General features: G+C 61.2%; 2 protein-coding genes across 10 annotated transcripts; one reads left to right on the top strand and one right to left on the bottom strand.

The window, feature by feature from the left end:
• Nucleotides 1-1791: 1791 nt before the first annotated feature.
• Nucleotides 1792-7352, top strand: FGF22 (fibroblast growth factor 22; the record flags this gene model as incomplete). The annotated part of the gene is given in 5 exon segments (XM_082380474.1): nucleotides 1792-1816; nucleotides 3420-3824; nucleotides 5893-5996; nucleotides 6084-6224; nucleotides 6227-7352. Coding segments are annotated over 5 exon segments (756 nt in total). The 3' UTR covers nucleotides 6308-7352.
• A 199-nt stretch (nucleotides 7353-7551) lies between these two features.
• On the bottom strand, nucleotides 7552-17376 carry RNF126 (ring finger protein 126). 9 transcript variants are annotated; one of them, XM_082383152.1, is made up of 9 exons: nucleotides 17190-17376; nucleotides 10743-10801; nucleotides 10434-10497; nucleotides 10106-10279; nucleotides 9257-9325; nucleotides 9113-9196; nucleotides 8562-8655; nucleotides 8320-8435; nucleotides 7552-8239 (listed from the first exon to the last, which is right to left on the bottom strand). In XM_082383152.1, exons 1-9 carry the CDS (start codon nucleotides 17262-17264, stop codon nucleotides 8093-8095), a joined length of 882 nt encoding a protein of 293 aa, XP_082239278.1. In that variant the 5' UTR covers nucleotides 17265-17376; the 3' UTR covers nucleotides 7552-8092. The 9 variants fall into 9 exon arrangements, with proteins under 9 accessions (XP_082239278.1, XP_082239282.1, XP_082239276.1 ...); XM_082383156.1 differs by having other exon boundaries at nucleotides 10187-10279; XM_082383150.1 differs by having other exon boundaries at nucleotides 9113-9182; nucleotides 10106-10350; nucleotides 17190-17375.
• Nucleotides 17377-21777: the final 4401 nt, after the last annotated feature.

Raw genomic sequence — 21777 nt, 5'->3', positions numbered from 1 at the left:
TTTCTGAGGCTGCCTCTCAAATACTCACGTACATAAAAAGACCACACGTGTGTATTTTTCAGGTAGAACATGAACAGTGCACACATCAAGAATACAGTTCACGGGACTTCCCTGGTGGTCCAGTGGTTAAGACTCTGCATATCCAATGCAGGGGGCGTGGTTCCATCCCTGCTCAGGGAACTAAGATCCCACAGGCCGTGTGGGCGCGGCCAAAAAAAAAAAGAAAGAATACAGTTCAATTAATTTTCCAGGACACAGGGGTGTTCCAAAGAACACCCAGCCCCTGAAACCCCCTCACGTCCCCTATCATTGCCCCTGAGGGCGACACCCATCGGAGAGTTCACACATGGGTTGGTTTTCCAGAATGTCCCATAGATGGACCTCTATCGTGTCTGACTGCTTCTCCTCATTCTGTCTGAGAATCATCCACGTTGTTGTGTATTCAGTGGGTTACTCTTTTTCGTGGCTGCATAGTACTCCCCCGTGAGTTTGCTGCAGTGTATTTACCCATCCTCCAGCTGATGGAAATCAAAAATAATATGTAGGGGGCTTCCCTGGTGGCGCAGTGGTTGAGAATCTGCCTGCCAATGCAGGGGACACGGGTTCGAGCCCTGGTCTGGGAAGATCCCACATGTCACGGAGCAGCTGGGCCCGTGAGCCACAGTTACTGAGCCTGCACGTCTGGAGCCTGTGCTCCACAACAAGAGAGGCCGTGATAGTGAGAGGCCCGCGCACCGCGATGAAGAGTGGCCCCCGCTTGCCACAACTAGAGAAAGCCCTCGCACAGAAACGAAGACCCAACACGGCCATAAATAAATAAATAAATAAATATTAAAATAATAATAATAATATGTAGAATTGGGGACTCCCGGAACAGGGCGTTCATTGTGCTGTTCTCACAACTTGTCTGTAGGCTTGACATCTTCCAGAAAACCACAGCGAGATGCCACTGTACCCAACTAGGATGGCTGCAATCAAAACGATGGCCAATCACAGCTGCTGGTGAAGAGGTGGGAACACTGGAGCCCTCGTGCATGGCTGGTGAGAATGTGAGATGGGGCAGCCGCTGTGGAAGACGTTCTGGCAGCTCCTCAAAAAGCCAACCATAGAATCACCATGTGACCCAGCAGTTCCACTCCTGGGTATATACATGAGCGAAATGGCGACTTATATTCACACTTAAACTCGTACACACACGTCCACAGTAGCATGATTCACGACAGCCAAAAGGCAGCAACAACCACGTGTCCATCAATGGATGATGGATAAACAGAATATGGTCCCTCCACACACGGGAGCATCACTCAACCATGCGAAGTGGTGAAGCATTGACATTTGATACAATATGGATGGAAGTTGAACACGATGCTCAGTGAGAGAAGCCAAACACAGAAGGACACACAGGGTGTGAGTCCATTGATGCGAAACGTCCAGAACAGGCAAATCCACAGAGACAGAGAGTAGATTCGTGGTTGTCAGGGGCTGGGGAGGGGATGAGGGCAACTGCTGATGGGGACGGGGCTTCTCTTTGGGGTGATGGAATGTTCTGGAACTAGACAGAGGTAAGCGTTGACAACTCTGTACTGAAAGCACTAATTGCACAGTTTCCTGGGTGAACTGGGTGGCATCTGAATTATATTTCAGTGAAGCTGTTGTGAAAAGCACCTGGGGCGCAGCTGTTTTCCCAGGCGTGGGTCCCCTCCAGTCATACAGGGCCCTGGATCTTGTCCTCCTGGCAGGTGGGGTGGGGACAGTCTAGGAAGGGAAGACCAAGTTTCTAGCTGGCGGGACATGGAGGTGTTATTCCGAGCACCCAGTGAGGTCGTGGATTATCTCATTCCATCCTTCCAGCCTTCCCTCTCCAGGCCTATTTTCCACAGGAGGAGGCAAGGCTTGGGGAGGTGATGCCTGCAGGCCAGTCCCCTGGGTGCTGGCCTCAGGGCTCTGAGTGTGGGGAGACAGTCCGGGCTGGACTCCCATCTCAGTCCTGGGGTCCTGGGCTTGGATGTCTGCCACACCCCCTGCGTGGCCCTCCTGGGGCCAGGAAGAGGGATCAGGGAATCTCTGGAGCCACCAGGAAGGCATCCCGGCGACACCGTCCGGCTGGACCGGTTGGCCCCCCAGCAGTCCATCAGGGCAGGGTTGTCACCTTGTCCTCACCCCGGTGCTATTTAAAGGTGTCGCCTGCATCCATGGCTGTAGAACTGAGCCGCCAGGAGCCAAAACGCAGGGAGCCCTGGGATGTGTCCTGTGTGGGGCCTTGGGGAAATCCCTGCCCCTCTTGGGCCTTGGCTTCCCCACCTGTCAATGATGTCGCTTGGCTCTGAGTCTGTGAAGGTTTACTGCATTCACCTCGCAGGGCCCTGGGCACTGGGTGGGTGTGTCTGTAAATGATGAGCAGGTGTGGGTGTAAACAGTGCGGCCCCATTCCTACCACCTTGGACATGCAGAGATGGATGCTGGGGACGGGGTGCTGGCCTTGGTCATCATCCCGGTCCCCATCAGCTGGCCGCGGACATGCCCAACTGTCCATCCTCCCATCGGCCACCTTCCTGCCCAACACCTGTGTGCACAGCATGCTCCAACAGTTCACCTGCTCCTCCACCCACACTGTCCCCCAGGCCCACCCCTCAGCGAAGCCGCATGCCCCCTGGGCCTGGCTCTCAGGAAGCGCCAGTTGGACGGGTAGACAAGCCCCCCGGGGCATTCCCTGCCCAGGGGCCTGACTGGCAGGGACAGGCACTCGGGCCAGAACTTCCGTCCCAACCTCTGACCCCTGGGCAGCTCCGTCTCTCCCTGTCTCTCTGTCTCTCACACATCTGTCTGTCTCTGTCTCTGTCTCAGCCATCTCCGCCTGTGCAGTCTCATAGTCTCTGTCCCTCCATCTTAGTCTCTGTCTATCTCTGCCTCTCAGTCTCCTGTCTCTTTGTCTTTGTCTTTCTCTGTGTCTGGCTCTGTCTTTTTTTTTTTACCCTGTTAAAAAATTGATGTGTAGTTAATTTACAATGTTGTGTTAGCTTCAGGCGTACCGCAAAATGATTCAGTTATACATATATATCTATTCTTTTTTGGATTCTTTTCCATCATAGGTTATTACAAGACCTGTGCTGTACACCTGGCTCTGTCTTTATATCTCTCTGTCTCTGGCTCTGTCTCTCCCTCTCTCTGGCTCTGACTCCCGCCGTTTCTCTGTGGCCCACCTCTCTCACACTCACACCCCCGCAGCCCCTGCAGGCCAATCTGGCTACTCACGGAGAAGCACCGCCCTCCCCGCCCCGCAAGACAAATAAACACGCGTGGAGGCCGGAGTGTTTTCCCGAATGGGCCCCGCCCTTGTACTGGCCCCGCCCCCGTGGGGAGTCATCCCGCCCCCTGCGGCTCTGGCCCCGCCCCCCAGGAGCCGCATTGGCCTGTCCCAGACTTTGCAGGGCGGTCAGGCCGCCCTGACCACGGCCCCGCCCCGCATCCCGGCCCACCCACTGTGGCTCTGGCCCCGCCCCCGAGGCCCCCATTGGCCCCGTCAAGCACTCCGCCCCCCATCTCGCAATGGCAGAGCCGCGGACGCGCGCGGGGAGACAAGAGCAGGCGGCGGCGAGCGGGGCGCGGGGCTATACGCGGCCGCCTGTGGCTGGGCCTGGCGTGGCTACTGCTGGCACGGGCGCCCGGCGCCGCGGGGACCCCGAACAGTCCGCGGAGACCGCGCAGCTACACGCATCTGGAGGGCGACGTGCGCTGGCGGCGCCTCTTCTCCTGCACCCACTTCTTCCTGTGTGTGGACCCCAGCGGCCGCGTGCAGGGCACCCGCTGGCGCGACAGCCCTGACAGTGAGTAGCCGGGGGCGCTGCGCGGGGGCAGGGGTACAGGGCAGATAGGCGGACAATAACAGCAAAGGCAGCAGTAGTAGCAGCAGTGAGCTGGGATCCTCTCTCACTTGAGGGAGGGTCCGGAGGCTTCTCTGGCTGGGTGGCGTCAGCCAAGTCATTTTCTGACTGGGGCCTCAGTTTCCTCAACTGTAAAATGGGGTCCAACCCACTTGGAAGGAGGGTTGGACAGTTGGGGTGAAGGTCACAGGGGAAGCTCCCAGCTCCGGGCCTGGCTCAGCAGAAGGGTCTTTGTGAGATAGTTGAGGTTGGGGTCACGGGGCCCATTTACAGAGGGGAAGCTGAGGCTCCCGGAAGGGCCCCCGTGGGCCCAGTACATAATGAGATGGGGGCAGAGCTGGGTCTGAACTCTGAACTCCCCACCCTGCAAAACAAAACTCAGGACCTGCCGGAGTTGGGGACCCCTCTATGTCTTCCTAGACACCCATTTGGCAGATGAGGAAACTGAGGCACAGAGAGGGCAAATGACCTGCCTGAGGTGGGAGGTGGGGGCATGGAGCTGGGGCTCCAAAGTGCCCAGAACCTCATCGAATTGGAGTCATATCCCTGCTGCCCTGCCCAGCAAACAGTAGGTGCTCAATATGTGTTTGTGGAATGTATGAGGCAAGAGGAGATGAAGGGACAAAGAAAGAGAAGGAGGAGGTTGGTGATAAGTGGGAGACCAGGGTGGTCGGTGACCCCAGGCCTGTCTCAGTCTCCCCACATTTTTGAGGCCGGGCAGGGGAGCGGGGGAGCCGAGCCATTGCCGGCCACTGCCTGAATCACCACCATTAGGGCAGATAATCACCCCTGCCCTTCCCACCTGCTTTCATCTGGGGCTCTCAAGGCCCTCATTAGGCTAACTGGACGAGGGCAAGACAGGGGGCTGGGCCAGTTGCTCAGTGGTGGGCCTGGCCAAGAAGGGTGGCCTCGGGCTGGGGGTGAGGTCTGGCTCTGCTGGGTGACCTGGGACAGTCACTGCTTCTCTCTGAGCCTCGGTTTCCCCATCTGGGCAGCGATAAGTGTGACAATGAGGAGGTGGGCTTGAGTTGAGCCTCATATAGAAAGAAGGAGCGGGCCGTGCACAAGAGGAGCTGAGTGCCTGACCCAGGAAATAGCAGGTGCAAATGTCCTATGGGACATGAGGTGAGCTGCCCGTTACCTGAGGCATCCAAGTCCAGACTGAACACCAGAGGGCAAGGCCTTGACTCCAGATTAGGCCCCAGTGCCTGGGTGTGGCTCAGAGAGTGTGGGCTGGGGCTTGTCCCCCAGCTCTGCTTCACTGGACAGGAAACATCAGCTCAAATGGGGCAGGGCTCGCCCAGGGTCATCCATCCACAGACAGGGCCCGAGGAACTGGCTCTGCCACTTCTCAGGCCTCAGTTTTCCCCTGTGGGAAGTGGGCACGGTCCACACCTCCCTCCTGGGGCTGCTGTGTGGGCTTGGTGGGATACAATGCCTGGCATACAGTTGGCACTCAAGCAGTGTTAGCGGGTATCACTGATGTGAACACACTGTGCTTTAAACACCCTGTGTCCCACCCCCAGGCCGTTGCCTGGGCCGTCTGTCTGGAATTGTCTGGAATTGTCTCCCCCATAACCGGACACGGCCGCGGCTAGCCGAGCTGTCATGGTCACTGCCGGTGGCCTACATCTGATAGCAGCAGCTCACCTGGCAGGCACACACCTCCTCTGGCTTGGTTTTCTCATCCCTGACTAACGGGGCCCTCCCCTGGGCTCCCCATTGCCCTCCAGAGAAAAGCCTGAGCCCTCCCCACTGACTTCCCCCGACCCATCCGGGCCAGTCCTGCCTCAGGCCTTCCCCCTGGCCTGGTGTCCTTCCTCCCCCGCCCCCGGCCTCGGGGCAGATGCGGGCAGGACCTGCGTGGTCCCTGGTGCGTCCCCACGCCCAGCACAGGGCCAGGAGCACGGTAGGTACTTGGGGAATGTTCCCCACACGAATGAATGAATGAAGAGCGGGGTGGGTGGGCGAGTGGGTGGTGGGCGGGCCCTGACCCAGCCCCTCCCCGCAGGCGTCTTCGAGTTGCGCTCTATCCGCGTGAGCATCGTGGCGCTGAAGGCCATGAACACCGGCTTTTACGTGGCCATGAACCGCCGCGGCCGCCTCTCCTGGTCGGTGAGTGCAAGTGCGCGGGGTGGGCTGGGGTGCGTGGGGCGCGCCCGGTGGGGGCGTGTCCAGGGGCGTGCCCAGGGCCGCTTACAGCCCGCCCCGCAGCGGGTCTGCGTTAGGTTCCGGGAGCGCATCGAGGAGAACGGCTACCACACCTACGCGTCCGTGCGCTGGCGCCACCGCGGCCGGCCCATGTTCCTGGCGTTGGACGCGGGGTTGGGGGGGCGGGGGGGTGCGGCGCGGGGGCCCGGAGGCGCGGGGTCCGCACGCAGCGACACCACCCGCCCACGCACTTCCTGCCCGTCCTGGTCTCCTGAGGCCCAGGATCCATGAGTGACGGCTGGACCGAGATTCCAGGAGGCGCGCGAGCCGGGCGGGCGGCTGAAGACCGAGGCCGGGGAAGGCCCGGTCCGGACGAGCCCGTGTCTGGTGACTCACTGGTTTCACGTGCGTTGAGCGCCTGCTGTGCTGGGCACTGGGGACACCGCCGGACCCCACAGACGCGGCCGGCCCTCAGGGAGCCCCTGAGTCTAGGGGACAGTGAGCTGAGCAGGGGCCATAGGAGTCCAGTCACAAGCTGGGGGGCAGGGAGGCTTCGACAAAAGCACCTGCCAGTTTGGAGACGGGGACTCGGCCACGTGGGGGCCAGGTCTGGGAGGGCACTCCAGGCCGGGCACAGCCAAGCAAAGGCTCGGACCTGGGAACTCATTGGGGTGCCTGAGGCAGCGAGGAGGTGAGGGAGGCTGGGGGACACCGACCCGCCATAGACTGGTAGGGCCTGGTCCTGGGCCTCTGAGCACGTGTCACCTCACGGGGCAGAGGGGACTTCGCAGGTGGGATTAAGGCCCCTGAGACAGGGACGACCCTGGATTCCCCGAGGGGCCCAGCGTCATCCCAGGGTACTTATACGAGGGAGGTGGGAGGGTCAGAGGCAGAGAGACGGGAGATGCCGCGCTGCTGGCTGTGAGGATGCGGGAGATGCCGCGCTGCTGGCTGTGAGGATGCAGGAGGGGCCGCGAGCCAGGGATGCGGCGCCTCTAGAAGCTGGAAAAGGCGGGAACCGATGCTCCCCTGGAGCCTCCGGAAGGACCCGCCCTGCCCACGCCTGCATTTAGCCCCTAAGATGCAAATTGTGACCCCAGGACTGAGATGATAAGCGTGTTGTTTTAAGCCACCAAGTTTTGGTGACTTGTCACAGCTGCCCTTGGAGACGCGAACACAGAGCCCCTCAGATCCAGCAGGGTGTACAGGCTGGGGTGGGGGTGGGGCACGATCAGCCTCCTGGGGGTTGATCTTCCTCTGAGGGGCAGGGGTGGAGCCAAGAGGGTGCAGGGGAGGCTCCCACCCCTCCCAGCAGCCACCTTCCACTTCAGAGACGGAAGACCAATATGGGGGGCACTTCCCAGGGTGCAGGCTGGACACTCACCGGCCAAGGCAGCCGTGTGACCCGGATGGGGGACAGCCTGTGGATGACACGCCAGCTGCGGGGGCTCGGCCGGCTCACCTCCCTGACCCGGGGCTGCGCCCCCCGACGCACACAAGTAACACGCCAACCACCTGCTTTTCTTTCTAAGTAGATGTATTTTTAAATAGCTTTCAAGATACACATATTTTCTCCTTTAAAAAACGTCTGTCAGAGCAGTTTCGTCCTTGTTTTGCTGGTCATCCTGGTGGTCCCGGGCCCCCGAGCTTGGGGTGGCGTGCAGCGGCCTGTCCACGCGGTTGGGACCCCAGCCAAGCGACTCCACCCTGTCTCTCCACAGATCATGCAGGGCCGCGAGTGAGCTCAAACGTCCATTTATTTCAAAGCAGTAATAATTTAAAATTATAAAAACCTTTCTGCCGCCGAACACGTAGAGGGTGAGGTCAGAGACAAACAGGAAGGGAGTCAGACGCCCCGGGCGGCATGTGCCCAGCCCGGCCCGGCCCATCCCTGGGGAGGCCGGGCTCCCTCCGCAGCCGGGAGGGGCGGGTCCTCCAAGCCTGTGCCGCGGTGGGCCCGGCGGCACCACAGTCCGTGAGCGTGAGGGGTGCAGGGGGGCCGCGGCGTCCGCAGTCCCGGCCCGCGGCCCGGTGCTCGCCCTGGGGGCCGACCGGGACGCTCAGGAGCTGCTGGCTGGGTTCTCGTTACCAGGCGAGCTGGAGGAGGAGGACGAGGAGGAGGAGAAGCTCACGCCCGCCAGGCCTGGGGGGTCGGTGGCCGTGTTCTGTCCTGTGAGGCTTTTTCGGCAGACGGGGCAGCTGTCGTGCTTTGCGGGGACAGAGGGGAGAGGGGAGCCGTTCAGAGGCGGGCGGGGCAGGGAGGGTCCCGGGCTGGCCCGCTGCTCACCTGCTCCAGCCAGGGCACGATGCAGCCGTCGTGGAAGAGGTGGTTGCAGGGCAGCTGCCGCACGCGCTCGCCCAACCCGTAGTCGTCCTTGCACACGGGGCACTCCAGCCCGGAGCCTGTGGGAGCGGGCGGGCCGCGGGGCTCTCAGGGGGGCTTCTCTGCAGCCCCCACCAAAGGTGTCCCAGGGGATGGAGGGCACACTGGCCTCAGGACCACCGAGAAGGCTGGGCGTGGGCGCGTACCTACGTGCTCCTCGGTCACGGGGATGGTGGGGAGGGCCTGGATTTTCTCTTTGTCTGCGGGCGGGGGACCCGTGTTTTCAAACTGATTGAGGAGCTGAAAGACAAGAGGCCAGAGTGCTGGGAGCTTGTTGGCGGGCGGGCAGGGCCCTCGCCCCACGGGGCTCTGAAATGCAAGGCTGGGTTACCTGCAAAAGCACCGAGGCCCCGTTTGTCCTGGCCCGACCCCCTCAGGGGTCAGAGGTCAGCTGCCCCCAGGAGGCCCAGCCCCGGGCTTCTGCCCACTCTTCTGCTCATCTAGTGAGCGTCACTTCACAGCCGGGGCCAGCGGGCACCTCCCAGGGCCGAGGCACCTCCCCGAATCCTCGCGCGGCTACAACCAGGGGGCCGGGCGCCAGTGACAAAATACTCAGTGGAAGGCCCCAAGGTGGTCACGTCCCCACCTCACAAGTGCCACCAGGGACGTGGATGTGGGAGACGACACCCCGTCCTCCAGGGAGCACGGGCCTGTAAAGTCGTCGTGCCCAGTACCAGCCCCAGGGAGGCCCCTGTACCTGCGTGATGATCGCATCCAGGCCGTTGGCCCCCCAGGCGTAGTCCATTGGGTTTGAATGCAGGACGCCCCTGGGCAAAGAAGTCTGGGGTTCAAGTGGCAGAGGAGCCGGACAGGGCGCAGGGGGACCCCCCCACCTACTCACCAGGGGCCCAGGCCCAGGTTGGGGATGGTGGCCGGGGTGATGATGCCGTTGACCAGCTGCTGGATGATCCTGGAACAGAACAGCCAGGCCCAAGGTTAGCGCCCTCCCAGGGAGGGGCCAGCGTCAAGGGGTTGACTTTTCAACTGGTAATAATAAGAACCAAACACGAAAGGCGCCCCAAGGCAGGGTCTCCTTGAGGCCTGCATGGCGCCTGTCAATGCACGACTACATCCAACTCTCATTTTGCAACCTGGGGAAAGCACCGTGGGTGATCCCAGGGGCTTAAGGAACTGTGGGGTCAGCCCAGCTGTTCGCGGCAGCCCTGAAACGTGCCGGCTGAGGTCACAGTGAGCCAGGCTGTGTCCTGAGCTGGACCGGCCTCGGCCTACCTGCAGTCAAGTTCCATCTACAAAGACCCACGAAAGCTCAGCCCCATCTCCTGCAGAGCTGGGACGGGCCTACTAGGTCCTCCTGTCCTCACGACCCCGCACACGGGAGGGAGCAGGGACACCGGACACCGCACACCGCTGCTCGCCTGCACCTGGGACGGCTCGTCTGGGCGTGGACCAGCACATCTCAGCAGATGAAGATGCCCACGGGGCGGAGGCCCCCCTGAGAAGGACGATGGGGGGCGTGGGGGGGGGCAGGCAGGCGGTGGGCACACAGCTCCTCGGGCCAGCCGGACCCACCGGGGAACCGCCCTGCCCAGAGGACGGCCCCTGAGCCAGCACCCACACCTCCGTGCCCACAGAACCTCCTGGAAGGATAGCTGGCTGCTCTGCCTGAGCGGGGTGGGGCGGGCTCGAAGCCCCGAGCGTCCCGCCCGCGGCCGCCCCCGGGCCCCCTCACCCTTCCAGCGTGGGGACGCCTTCGTGCCGGCCGGTGGTCCGCCTCGCGGTGAGGCGGGCGCGGGGCTGCCGGGCGCCGTACCGGTGCCGGGAGTGCTGCTCTCTCTCCCGCCGGCTCTCGGGGTCCCTGCCGTCGTCGGCCTGCGCCCCGGGGGGGAAGGTGGGAATCTCGAAGCTGTCGTCAAAGATGCCGAAAGCAAAGTGCCCGTAGCCCTGCGGCAGCGTGAACAGGGGCTGGTCCACGTTCTGCAGAGAGGAGGGCCGTGACCGCGTGGATGGGGACGCAGAGGGGACAGGGGCGGGGAGGGAGGCCACCGCTCACCGCTCACCTCGAACGGCTGCCGGCTCTGGTCCGCGGGGGCTGTGGAGGGGGCCGAGCCGTTCTCTGCACTCCTGGGAGGACAGGCGCCGTCAGCAGCGGGGCAAAGGCGGGACCCCCGTACCCATGGGCCTCAGGCCGCCTTCCGCAGCCCCTGCCCAGGGCCCGAGGCAGGAGGCTGAGGAGCCTAAGGGCAGAGGTCCAGCCCACCCCCCCACCCAGGTCCAGCCGCCGGCCCTCGTCACGGCCCCCCCATCCCCCCTACCAGGTTCGGCCAGCGCACCCTCGGGCCGAGGGTCTGTACTGGGGCCAGCCTTACCTGGTCTCTTCCGGAAGCTCCTCGATAAAGCCAGACTCGCATCTTGGGCAGATGTAATCCTGCAGGAGGAGAGGGCAGCGAGCATGATCTCTGGGCTGCGGTAGGGCCAGGATGGGCGTCATCTCAAGGCCCTGGGTATGAACCCGCCAGGTCTGGTCGGGCCGCCCCGGGCAGGGCTGGCGCACAGACGCCCTTGCCCGTGGCTACAGCCTCCGATGCTCCCCTCGCAGGTGGGCTCCGAGCTCCCCAGTGGCCTCCTCGACCTCCCATGTCCCCGAGTCCATCAGCCTGTGTTCCCCACAGTGACACAAGTCACAGTTTCGGGGCCTCCAGTCAGCCGCATCCGTCAACAGGCTAGTTGACATGGGTTCAGCGAACTCTCCCAACTTGGGAGACACGAGAATGTTCTGTGACACCCTCGCCCACACATGCACATAAAGGAGGGCTGGGAGAATGACTAGCGGGGCTCCAGGACTATCTGGGCCTCGGAGCAGATCCGCTCCCAGGAAGGTGGCCGCCAAGGGTGGGAGGCACCACCCAGGCAGAGGGACCGGCCTGCGGAACATTTTGGCAGCCCCAGCACGCAGCCCATGACACCAGGCTGGAGCTCAACTCCATCCACACCGGCCACCTGCCCTCCCAGCCCTCACTTTCCCCAGGCCGGACAGCCAGCGGGCAGAGACCATGATGTTCCAAGGGAGCGGAGAGGGGGACCCGCCCCAGGGACGGCAAGACGTCTGAGCATCAAAGCCACCACTCAGGCCCAGAACCGGGCCCAGGCCCCACGTGTCCCAAAGCCATGCAAACAGGGAGCTGAGCCGCGAGCGGGAGGTGCTTCCACCCGAGGCCACCCGCGTACCCACAGAGAGAGGCGCGGTTCCCGGGAGCAGAGGGCACCGCTGGCCTTGCCACCCTCTGCAGGGAGCGACGCCGGGGTGTGGCGGGCACGGCCCACCCTGCGGACGGCGGGACCACCACGGTGCATACTGTGTCCCCCCACCTGCCTCGCTCCAGAAAGCAAAGCGAGGTCGAGGATCAGAGGACACTGTCTGAGCCACGGGGAGGGCGGCTGGAGCTGCACAGGTGATGGGGACTTGTATCCAGAATACCTACAGAACTCTCACAATTCAACAACAAAAAGACAAACACCCTGGTTAAAAAACGACCAGAGAGAATGGTAGTGTGATGAATTGGAAGATTGGGATTGACATACATACACTAATACGTATAAAATGGATAACTAATAAGAACTTGCTACATAAAAAAAATAAATAAAATTCAAAACTTAAAAAAAAAAAAAAAAGGACAGAGGATCAGAACAGACGTTTCTCCCTAGATAGACAAGTGGCAACAAGCCAAGAACAGACACACAACACAGGCAACAGGGAAACGCAACCCGAAACCAGTGGGACACACTTCACACCCGCCCGGATGGCTGGACCCACAAAGCCAGCAGAGACCAGTGTGGGGAGGAGGTGGAGAAATCGGAACCCCTACACGGCCGGTGGAGGCGTGAAACGGGGCAGCGTCCTCGAAAAAACAGTCACAGTCACCCCACGACCCTGATTCCACTGCCAGGCGTCCACCAGGGGCAACGGAGACACACGTCCACAGCAGCCAAAGGTGGACACAACCTAAGTGTCCAGCAGCGGATGACGGATAAACACGACATGGTCCCTCCACACACAGGAACATCACTCAGCCACGTAAAGGGGTGAAGCCTCGACGCTCACTACAATGTGGATGGACCCCGAGAACACGATGCTCAGTGAGAGAAGCAAGACGCAGAAGGACACACAGGGTGTGATTCCATTGATGGGAAACGTCCAGAACAGGCCAATCCACAAACACAGAGAGTGGACTAGTGGTTATCAGGGGCTGGGGTGACAGCTGATGGGCACAGGGCTTCTGTTTGGGGTGACGGAATATTCTGGACTTGGACAGAGGTGACTGCTGGCTTCAGGACTCTGAGTGGACTGAACACACCAACGTGTACGCTTTTAAGTGGGTGGAGTGTATCGCAATAACGCTGAGCCAGAAACGACAGGGATGGCAGCGCTCTGCCCTCCTGAGCAGGGGCGAGGGGCCCAGGGGAGGCTCCCCTACACAGTGAGTGGCCACGCCAGTTGTCACTGGCGTGGGATTTCCAGGGCCGGCGGGGGCATCACTCAGGGGCTCCTCCTAAGGCCCCCCAGCCAGCCCTCAACCTGTTGTTTATTTCAACGTTTCACAGGGTGCAAAACGTGGCCACAGGAGGCTTTGTGATGGGTGACCCGGTGACCAGGGTTCTCACCCACTCCGGGAGCCCCCGGGGGGAGGGCAATGGACACGGGCAAACGTGGCTGCAGGTGAGTCTGTGGTGACCGAGCTTAGGAAGCTGGGAACCAGACGGCTCCTGAACACAAGCTCACAGGCAAGCTGGGACTCTGGCCTGCCCACACCACCAGGGTCTGACCCGGGTCAGCAGGCAGGTCCAGAACCTCAATGGAGCCTGGCAGAACCCCCGTGAGAAGCGTCTCTCTCCCTCCTGGGGACCCTGCCTGCCCCAGGCCCGCACCCTGCCCCGGGGTGAGCCTGGAAGAGCCAGGGCGGGGCTGGCGCCACACCCTCCTGAAGACTGGGCACCCCCTCTTCCACTCTTGAGGCTCGCCACTGCTCCTGGGTGCCTGAGAGCCTGTCACCTCGCCATTCTCTGGGGTCCCTGTGTCTCCCTGAGCCCAAGTGCTCCCCACCTCACCTTGCAGCCCCAGAACAACCCAGCCCGGCCACGCCCACTCCCAGCTCCGCCCATCTCTGGGCCTCTGCCATCCCCTGTCCCCTGTGTCCCCTCGATCCGAGCAGATATCTACCTGGCTTGCTCCCTGTCGGAAGCTGGGTCTGCTCAAACATCACCTCCCGGCTGCAAGCCTCGGTCTCCCCATCTGCAAATGGAGGGTGGCCTCAACCCCAGGCTCTGGAATCCGGCAGCCGCGGCCGTCCTGCGGCTCAGTGCTGGCTGTGGTCAGGCCCTGCTCTGCGCCCTCCGTCCTGGAGAGCCCCATGCCCTGAGACTGAGTGGCCTGGCTGAGCAGTGCTCGCTCCACACCCAGGGATTCAGGCAGGGCCCCGGGCTCTGCTCGAAGGCGGTGGCGGAAGGCCCAGACCCTGGTCTTCCAATGCTCTCCTCCAAGGGCGTGTCCCTGAGATTTTTATTACATCACTGTGTAATAAAAGCGGTGGAAACCCTGGGATGGAGTGCTAGCCCCCCACAGGGCAGGGCCTGTCCCCCTCGGCAGGACCCCAGCTCGTGAGCACCTGTTCCTAGCCGAAGACTCCTCATCTTGAGGAGATGGCCGGCAAGGGGGCCATCCTGTCATCACCACCACAGCAACAGTGGCCGACCGGCAGACGGCGAGAGAGCAAGCGCTACATTTACTGAGCGTTTGCTCCCTGTGCTCGGCCAGCTGGGGCCCTCAGAGACAGGCCTCACCCTTCACGCGCCCCTTCACACCACGTGCAGACCCAGGCTCCCCGGCCAGGCGCGTGTGGTGAAGCCGAGGACACTGAGGTGGGAGCTGGAGAGACGCTGGCCTCGGCAGGCCCAGGCCCCCCAGAAAGGGTTGGGGCGCAGAGCTGCCGGGGGTATGTGAGCTCAGGTCCAGACACAGACGTGACGAGACTCCCCACGCCCCTGCAGCCCCTCGTGCTCCCAGCCTGGGCTCACCAGCCCAAAGACCCCAGGGGCAACCCTCCTCAGATGTCACTGGGCCCAGGGGCCCACCCAGACCCCGTGGGCAAGTGCCCCCAGCCCGCAGCACTCTCTTCTGCGTCTTAGCAGCTGCCCTGCAAAGCGCATTCACGCCCCTCTGTCCCCCCACAGTGTCTGTGAGCCCCACGCATGCCGGGGTGCAGCACCGTCCCGGGGCCTCGCGTCACCTGGGGCCTGCTGAGTGCCGGCAATCTCCCATCGTCGTGACACGTGGGCCCACCCTGCCGGGGGTGCGCCTCACTTCAGCCTCCAACGGCGCCGGGAGGCTCGGAGATGCAGCCGGGGAGCCCCACGGTGTGGCTCTGTCTGGTGCCCCTCGTCCAACCACCCCTCCGGGGCTCAGCCCCCTGCTGTCCCCCCAGACTCCCGCCCTGCGCCGCACCAGCTGTCTCTGGAGCAGCCGTCGGGTCGGCCCCGTGGGGCAGCCCTCATCTCTGGGCCCCTGGGTCTCAACTCCAGGCACGGGGCTGAGCCTCCCTGGGCCTCGGCAGCAGCAGGGGAAATGGGTGCCCTCGGCAGCTGCACAGCACGCCGCCGGGCGGGCGGGGGCCCAGCCTGCTCCCCAGCGGCTCTGTGTGGAGGACAAGGTGCGGGCGCGTAAGCCTGGGGACACACACGGGCCTTCTCTCCTCACCCTGATGGCCCTCTGAGGCAGCCGCCAGGTCCTGTCCTCGTCCTCCGACCCTGCTCAGGGACACTTCTGAGAGCAAGGCAGGGGCCATCCACAGGACAGCAGGCCTCAACAAGGCCACCCGTGGTGGTGGGCCGAACCCCAAATGCCACCTGGTCCGCCCACCCGCGGGCCCCGCCCACGGACACCCCACATCCACCTCGTCCCCGGTGCTCCCATTTCCTGGGGGAATCGAGTCTGGGCCTGCGCACCTGCGCAGAGGCCTCCGGGTCGGCCAGCCGGTCCGGTTCCTGCTCCCACACGCCCGCTCCAGGCAGGCACCGGCCCCTCCCCGGCTTCCCGGGCCTCCCCTGCCCACGCGCGCCCGTCAAGCACAGGGGTGCCCTCGCCAACCCGTCTGACAGGCGAGGAGACCGAGGCCCAGGGCGTCTGGGCTGCTGGGAAGAAGCCTGCGGGCAGAGTGCCGCGACAGCAAGTCAGGAGGAGCAGCTCAACACCAGCCGGCGTCTCACTGCACACCAACCTCGGGGCCAGTTTCCCGTGAACAGAAGTCCGTGCTGGCGTGGGGCGGGGGGGGGGCTAGCGGGGAGCACAAGTGCTGGCGGGGAACTCCCACTGTCACCACGTTAAGAGCCCACCTTCCTGCCCCCGAGAACACCAAGTGCGCCCCTTACTCATAAACAGACACCCACTCTACTGGGCCTCATCGAATCCCGTCCCAAACCCCACGCCAGTCCCCTCCCTGCCATTATTTGCGCTTAACAGAATTTACCAACATTCCCAATCAAATATTTGCCAATCGCTTGTTCAGCGTTGGCTCCCTATAAACTGGGAGGGCAAAGGTCATGGCTACCTTGTCACCACTGGATCCTGTGACTAGGAGGGACCTCGCTAGACCAGTGACAGTTGGAAAAGGTCAGGGTCCTTCTGGGCCAGGACCCGGGCCCCAGGCTGGCCCCGGGAAGGGAGGCCAGAACAGCTAGCAACACAGACTGCTCGGCCCCAGGCTTCCCGATGGCTCTGGACAGGCCACTCTGGGGTGAGCCTGAGACCCAGGGCCTGTCTGTGGCTCACAACAGTTGCGAGGGGCTGCGTGCAGCTCCTCCAGGCTGGGGGCTGTCCTGCGACCAGCCCCTTCCTGCCAGTCGAGAAAACCAGACCCATTGCTGGGGCGCGCAGGAAGCCGGAAGAGGCAGGAAGACTTCTTCCGGGACGCTGGAGTGGGGGAGTGGGGCAAGTCTCAGCTCCTCAAGTCTGCTCATGCACCCAGGGTTTCGATTTATGCCCCCCCGCCAAGCCCCTTGCCTCTGGAAGTCACACCACCTCTACCCTTTCTCTCCTCCTGGGCGCAGGCACTCCTCTCCGCTCCAAACCCTGACTCTGGCTCACTCTCCTCTGAAGCTGGGATAATGTCCACCAACTCCTTCTCCTGCCTCCCCCAGGGAAGCCCACAGCTGCAAAGGCAGGACTAAGAGTCTGGCTCTATAATCAACCAGGTGACCAAGGAGAGCTGGTGCTCTATCAATCGTTGCCACCTGCAGCTCCTTCCCCTGGTCAACCGCACCGCCCGCTTCTTGCTCCCCGGGAGCTAGCCGAGCGGTAAATGCCGGGAGCGGGGCCGCCCTGGGGCGCCGTGCCTTCAGTCTTCCCCCCGTGCAGCGGGGGAGGGTCGGCCGGGAGCGGGGGCACTGATCCCATCCTAGACCTACCGACTCGGAACTTCCGGGCTGACAGGTCTGGAAACCGAGCCTTTCACGAGCAGCCCTCCCGCGGCCTCCACCCGGGCGAGGGCGCAGGGCCCACCTGGGTGCAGGCCCCCACCCCCGGGAGGCAGAAGAACGCAGGCTCGGGCCGCCGTCGGGCCCGAGAGAGCGGCGACTCCCTCCCACGAGGCGCCCGCGGCGCCGACCGCGCTCGGGGCCGGCCCCGTTCCCTCCCGGCCGCCGGCCCCGCTGCGCCACCAGGGCCGCCCGCTTCCAGGCTCTCCGCGAGGACCTCAGTTTCCCCGTCCGAGCCAGCTAGCCTCAGCCTGAGGTAAAGGCCCCCGCCCGCCCGGCCTGGGCCTCACCGGCAGGCGCGGCACGATCTCGACCGAGCAGCAGTGGCAGAAGTACCGTCCGGGCTGCGGTGACGCCTCGGCCATGGCCACCGCCGCCTCCTCCGCGCCGCCCGCCCCCCGCGCGGCACCCGCCGCCCGCCGCCGGCCGTTTGCAGCTCCCTCGCCGGCCGACGCTCCCGCGCACGCTCACGCAGGGCACGCACGGCGTGAGACAGGGAAGGGCGGCGGAAGCGGGGCAGGCGGCGCACGAGGCGGGCGGTGGCTCGGGCGACGGTGGCTGCCGAGGGGCAAACTAGAAGCGGGCGCAGTGCCGGGGCGGGGCCAGGCCGTGGGGATGGCAGAGGGGGGCGGGTCCTGAGGGGGCGAGGCCGAGTACCCTTGGCAAACCTGGATCAGGGCCCAGGGTGGGGTTGGGGGCGGGGCCGAAGGCTGTGGGGAAGCCCGAAGGCTGCGGGGAAGGCCGAAGGCGGGTCTTGGGCGGGGCCGAGCCCCTCCTCTTATACAAATCTACAAAGGTCCCCGCTTCCCTCGTTATTGCTCTTATTGCCAAGTCCCACCTTTCTCTTACCTTTCTGTCCTCACTGTTCCTGGGACGCTCCTGAGCGCTCTCACCTCCGGGCCTTTGCACTGGCTCTGCCCCTACCCGGTGCACCGTTCCCAAGACACCTGCGTGGCTTCCTAACCCACGCGTTTCAAGTCTTTGCTCTAATGTCCATCTATTGAGGCGCCCTCCGCAATAGCACTTATTTCCGCCTGATAAACTGTAGGGTCAGCTCCACAACAGAAGGGATTTTTGTATCTTGTTCCCGGCTGGACTCAGAACAGTGCCTGGCACACAGGCAATCCATAAACATTCGTTGAATGCATACAGACAGGAGACCCATTTCTGGATCAGGGAGGGCTGCCCTCCCATGCCTCAGTGTGGCACATGGGATAAGAGAGTCTGAGGCCTGCCAGGTGTGGCCTTGTTTCCATGATGCCTTCGGGTGAGAAGAGGGCAGAAAACCTAAACCCCCAAAAAAATTAATCAGCAGGCCAGGGTCATTTCTGAGGTTAGTTCCAGGCCAATCATGCACTTATTTCTTTATCCACTCGACAAACTTTCATTGAGCTCCTGCAGTATGCCAGGCCCTCTGCTGGGTGCAAGGACACAGCAGGGGCAATCACAGACTCAACAGGCAATAAAAGTGGTTTTCTGAAGTACTCCATGTCTGGAGGAGACAGAGCTGGTTGCAGATACCCCCCAGCCCCGTGAGGTTGAGCCGGAGGATGAGTCCCTAGGGTAGCCTTGGTTCAGCCTGGGGAGACAGACAGGACTTCCCAGGGGAGAGGACATTGGAGCCAGGGCTTTGAAGAGCGAATAGGAGTTGGTTGGAGTTGCGCTTCCTGCTGAAGGGAGCATTGGAGCACGAGTGTCAAGGAATTACAGGTTGGAGCCTGTGTATAAAGGATCTTGAATGTCAAGAGACTAGGAACAGGGACTTGTCTGCCAGCCACCATTTTGTACCCCTCAAGGCTCAGTGATTCCAAGCCATTCCTGCTCTGACCACCAGAGAGCGCCCCAACCCTGTTGCTGGGAAACCAGGCAACACCCACCCACCCCCGCCCCGCCCCCCAGGATGGACCTTTTGCCTCAGGCCGTTAATGCCTAGCCCTGGGCTTGTTTCACACCAAAGACATATATTCATTCATTCATCCTGCAGAAGTTTGTTTCTGTTTTTTTGGTGTGGGTTTTTTTGTTTGTTTATGTTTGTTTTGCCGCGCAGCTTGTGGGGTCTTAACTCCCCAACCAGGGATTGAACCCTGGGCCCTCGGCAGTGAGAGCACATAGTCCTAACCACTAGACTGCCAGGGAATTCCCCATCCTGCAGAAGTTTATGAGGTACTGCCCAAGAGGCCTTGGAGTCAGCGGGCATGCGTTCAAATCCCACCAAGTCACACTGGCTCTGTGGCCCTGGGCAACTCGCTTAACCTCTCTGGGCAGGTGGCAGAAACTGCCTCTCAGGGTTGTGAGATTGGATTAGGCTTGGGGCACCTGTGGGTACCCAAAACACCTCCTCACTGGGCCCTGCTGCCTGCCCTGAGTTTATCTGCCCCTCTCCCACCCCTCCCCAGCCCAGTCTCATTGGCCCCCATGGATGGGCCAATCTGTATCCCACCTCAGGGCATTTGCCTGGTCATGCCCTCTGCTGGGAGTGCCATTCCTACCTTCCCTTCTCTTTCCCTGCTTCTCAGGAGGCTGCCCCGACCCTGTCCTGGGGGAGCCCACATCTCCTGCTGCACCCGGCTGCCCAGTGCCTTCTTCCCTCTCTCCCCGCCACGGGCACCCCTGGATCCAGGAGTTATCAGTGGTGTCTCCCAATATGTGAAGCCAATACCCTGCATATAGTAGGTGCTCAATAGCACCTCAGCGCCAGGCCCGCGCAGGGTGCTGGGGATACAGTGGGAACAAGAATATGGGGTTTTGTATATTATAAAACTAAGAGCTCAGGATGTGCCAGGCCTGAAGTTTAATCCTCACACAAGCACCATGATGTAGGAAAAATGAAGACTCCCATTTTACAGATGAGGAGACTGAGGCTCAAAGATGGTCATATAGCAGACTCCACCACTGGACTTCTGGGTCTGGGCTACTTGCCCCGCTGGTCACCCTGGGACTGGGGCATCTGAATTCAAGAAATCGGGTCACTGTCTGCATGTGATCCAGTGTTCCTGAGGTTCTCGGGCCTCAGGCATCTGTTTGTGACTGGTGGCCACCTTGCTGCTGTCACTGATGGGACAGACTTGTGAGGGGTGCCCTGGCCACCCCAGGGCTCTCTGATTGCGGGGTGCAGCGAGACACAGGTGCCTCCTGATGGGTTCTCAGCATTTTCTTGAAAAGTATTTGAAAGTGGATTATGAGGTAACCCCTCAGGACAGGACCATGTCACACACACCCCTCCCAAGTCACTGACTTGGGTTCAAATCAAGCCTCTGGGAGGGACCTTTGGAGGCTTTGGAGCTGGAGAAAGCAATGCTGTTACCCACCTTGCAGGCAGGCCACCGCCCCACCAGGCATTATTTCAACAGGTATGAGTACACTGCTATCTGCTCATGCATTTTTGGGTTTGCTTTTTATTCTTTTATTTAAATATTTTCTTATGTCCTTTTTTTTCTTTTTATATTTGTTGGTTTGTGGTTTTTATTTCTATTTTCTCATTTGCTTTTTTAAAATTAATTTATTTATTTTTGGCTGCATTGGGTCTTCGTTGCTGCGCGCGGGCTTTCTCTAGTTGTGGCGAGCGGGGGTACTCTTTGTTGCGGTGCGCAGGCTTCTCATTGCGGTGGCTTCTCTTGTTGCAGAGCACAGGCTCTAGGTGCGCGGGCTTCAGTAGTTGTGGCACGTGGGCTCAGTAGTTGTGGCTCACAGGCTCTAGAGTGCAGGCTCAGTAGTTGTGGCGCACAGGCTTAGTTGGTCCGCGGCATGTGGGATCTTCCCAGACCAGGGCGCGAACCCGTGTTCCCTGCATTGGCAGGCGGATTCTTAACCACTGCGCCACCAGGGAAGCCCCATTTGCTTTTGTGTTTGTTTGTTTGTGTTTTCTGTTGATACTTTTTGAGTTGTGCTTTTTCCTCTTTTTTTCACTTTTTAATTCATATGTTTTAGTTTGTGGAATGGGTTTGTTTTTTAACTTTGTTTTTGATTTGTTGGTTTGGAGATATAAACAGACACAGTAACTCCTCAGAGTTCTGTTCAAATGGCCTGACGTGGACCCCTGAGTCACCCATACCCAGACCAGGGACCCAGGATCCTGCAGCCCCAGAACATCCGATATTCCCCAAGCTATTCCCCAGGAGGGTAGTCACCATCATGTTAGATCAAACTTCCTTCATTTCTACCTGCTCAAAGAATCTTTCAGGAATAAGCTGTCAGAACAGGGACGGGGAAGCCAGTGGGGGAGATGGATGCCTCCATTCTCTCTCTCCTGATGAATGTCCCTTGAGTGCTGCTCAAAAGCTGTTATTTTAAACAATTTCTAACTTGCAGAAAAGTTTCAAGAATAATACAAAGGGCCCCGCGCGTCCTTGACCCAGACGCCCCGGTGGTTAACATTTTTCGCTCTCTCTCTGTGTCTGTGTGGAATTTCAGGCAACGTTACTGCCCCCACGCCCCTTTATCCCAAACACGATCAGGCGTACTTCCAAAAGCAGGCCTCTCTCTTACCTGAACCAGTAGCACATTTAACAAATTGGGTAATCAGCTTTCAGGGCTTTACCAAGGCTGCCCCACCCCCACCCCCACCCCCGTAAAAGTGGGTGGGGTCCCTCCATCTCTCAGCCTGGCAGGGACAGAGACCACCATGCAATCCCTCAATCACAGATGCTGGTGGAGGATCGACTGTGTGCCAGGCGCAAGAACACAGCCGGGATGCAGCAACAAATGTCTGCGAAACGAGCCACGCACTCAACAATACTGAGCGCCGTGATGCGCAGAATAAAGGCCCCCAAATACGTCTGATTTCAGCCCAGTAAGACTCCTGTCGGACTCCTGATCTCCAGAAGTAATAAATGTGTGCTATTTTCAGCAGCTAAATTTACGGCACTTTGTTAAAGCAGC

Source organism: Balaenoptera borealis (genome assembly GCF_965194805.1).
Source record: "Balaenoptera borealis genome assembly, chromosome: 2".
In the NCBI taxonomy this organism is placed as follows: domain Eukaryota; kingdom Metazoa; phylum Chordata; class Mammalia; order Artiodactyla; family Balaenopteridae; genus Balaenoptera; species Balaenoptera borealis.
Note: the sequence above shows the minus strand (reverse complement) of the source record. Positions and strands in the feature narration are given on the sequence as shown.

Coding starts and splice junctions, on each gene's coding strand:
- RNF126 (XM_082383150.1), bottom strand. CDS start 17,264: ATGGCCGAGGCGTCACCGCAGCCCGGACGGTACTTCTGCCACTGCTGC. Junction 10,351..10,433: donor AGAGCCGGCAGCCGTTCGAG/GTGAGCGGTGAG, acceptor TCCTCTCTGCAG/AACGTGGACCAGCCCCTGTT. Junction 8,436..8,561: donor CGTGACCGAGGAGCACGTAG/GTACGCGCCCAC, acceptor CCGCTCCCACAG/GCTCCGGGCTGGAGTGCCCC.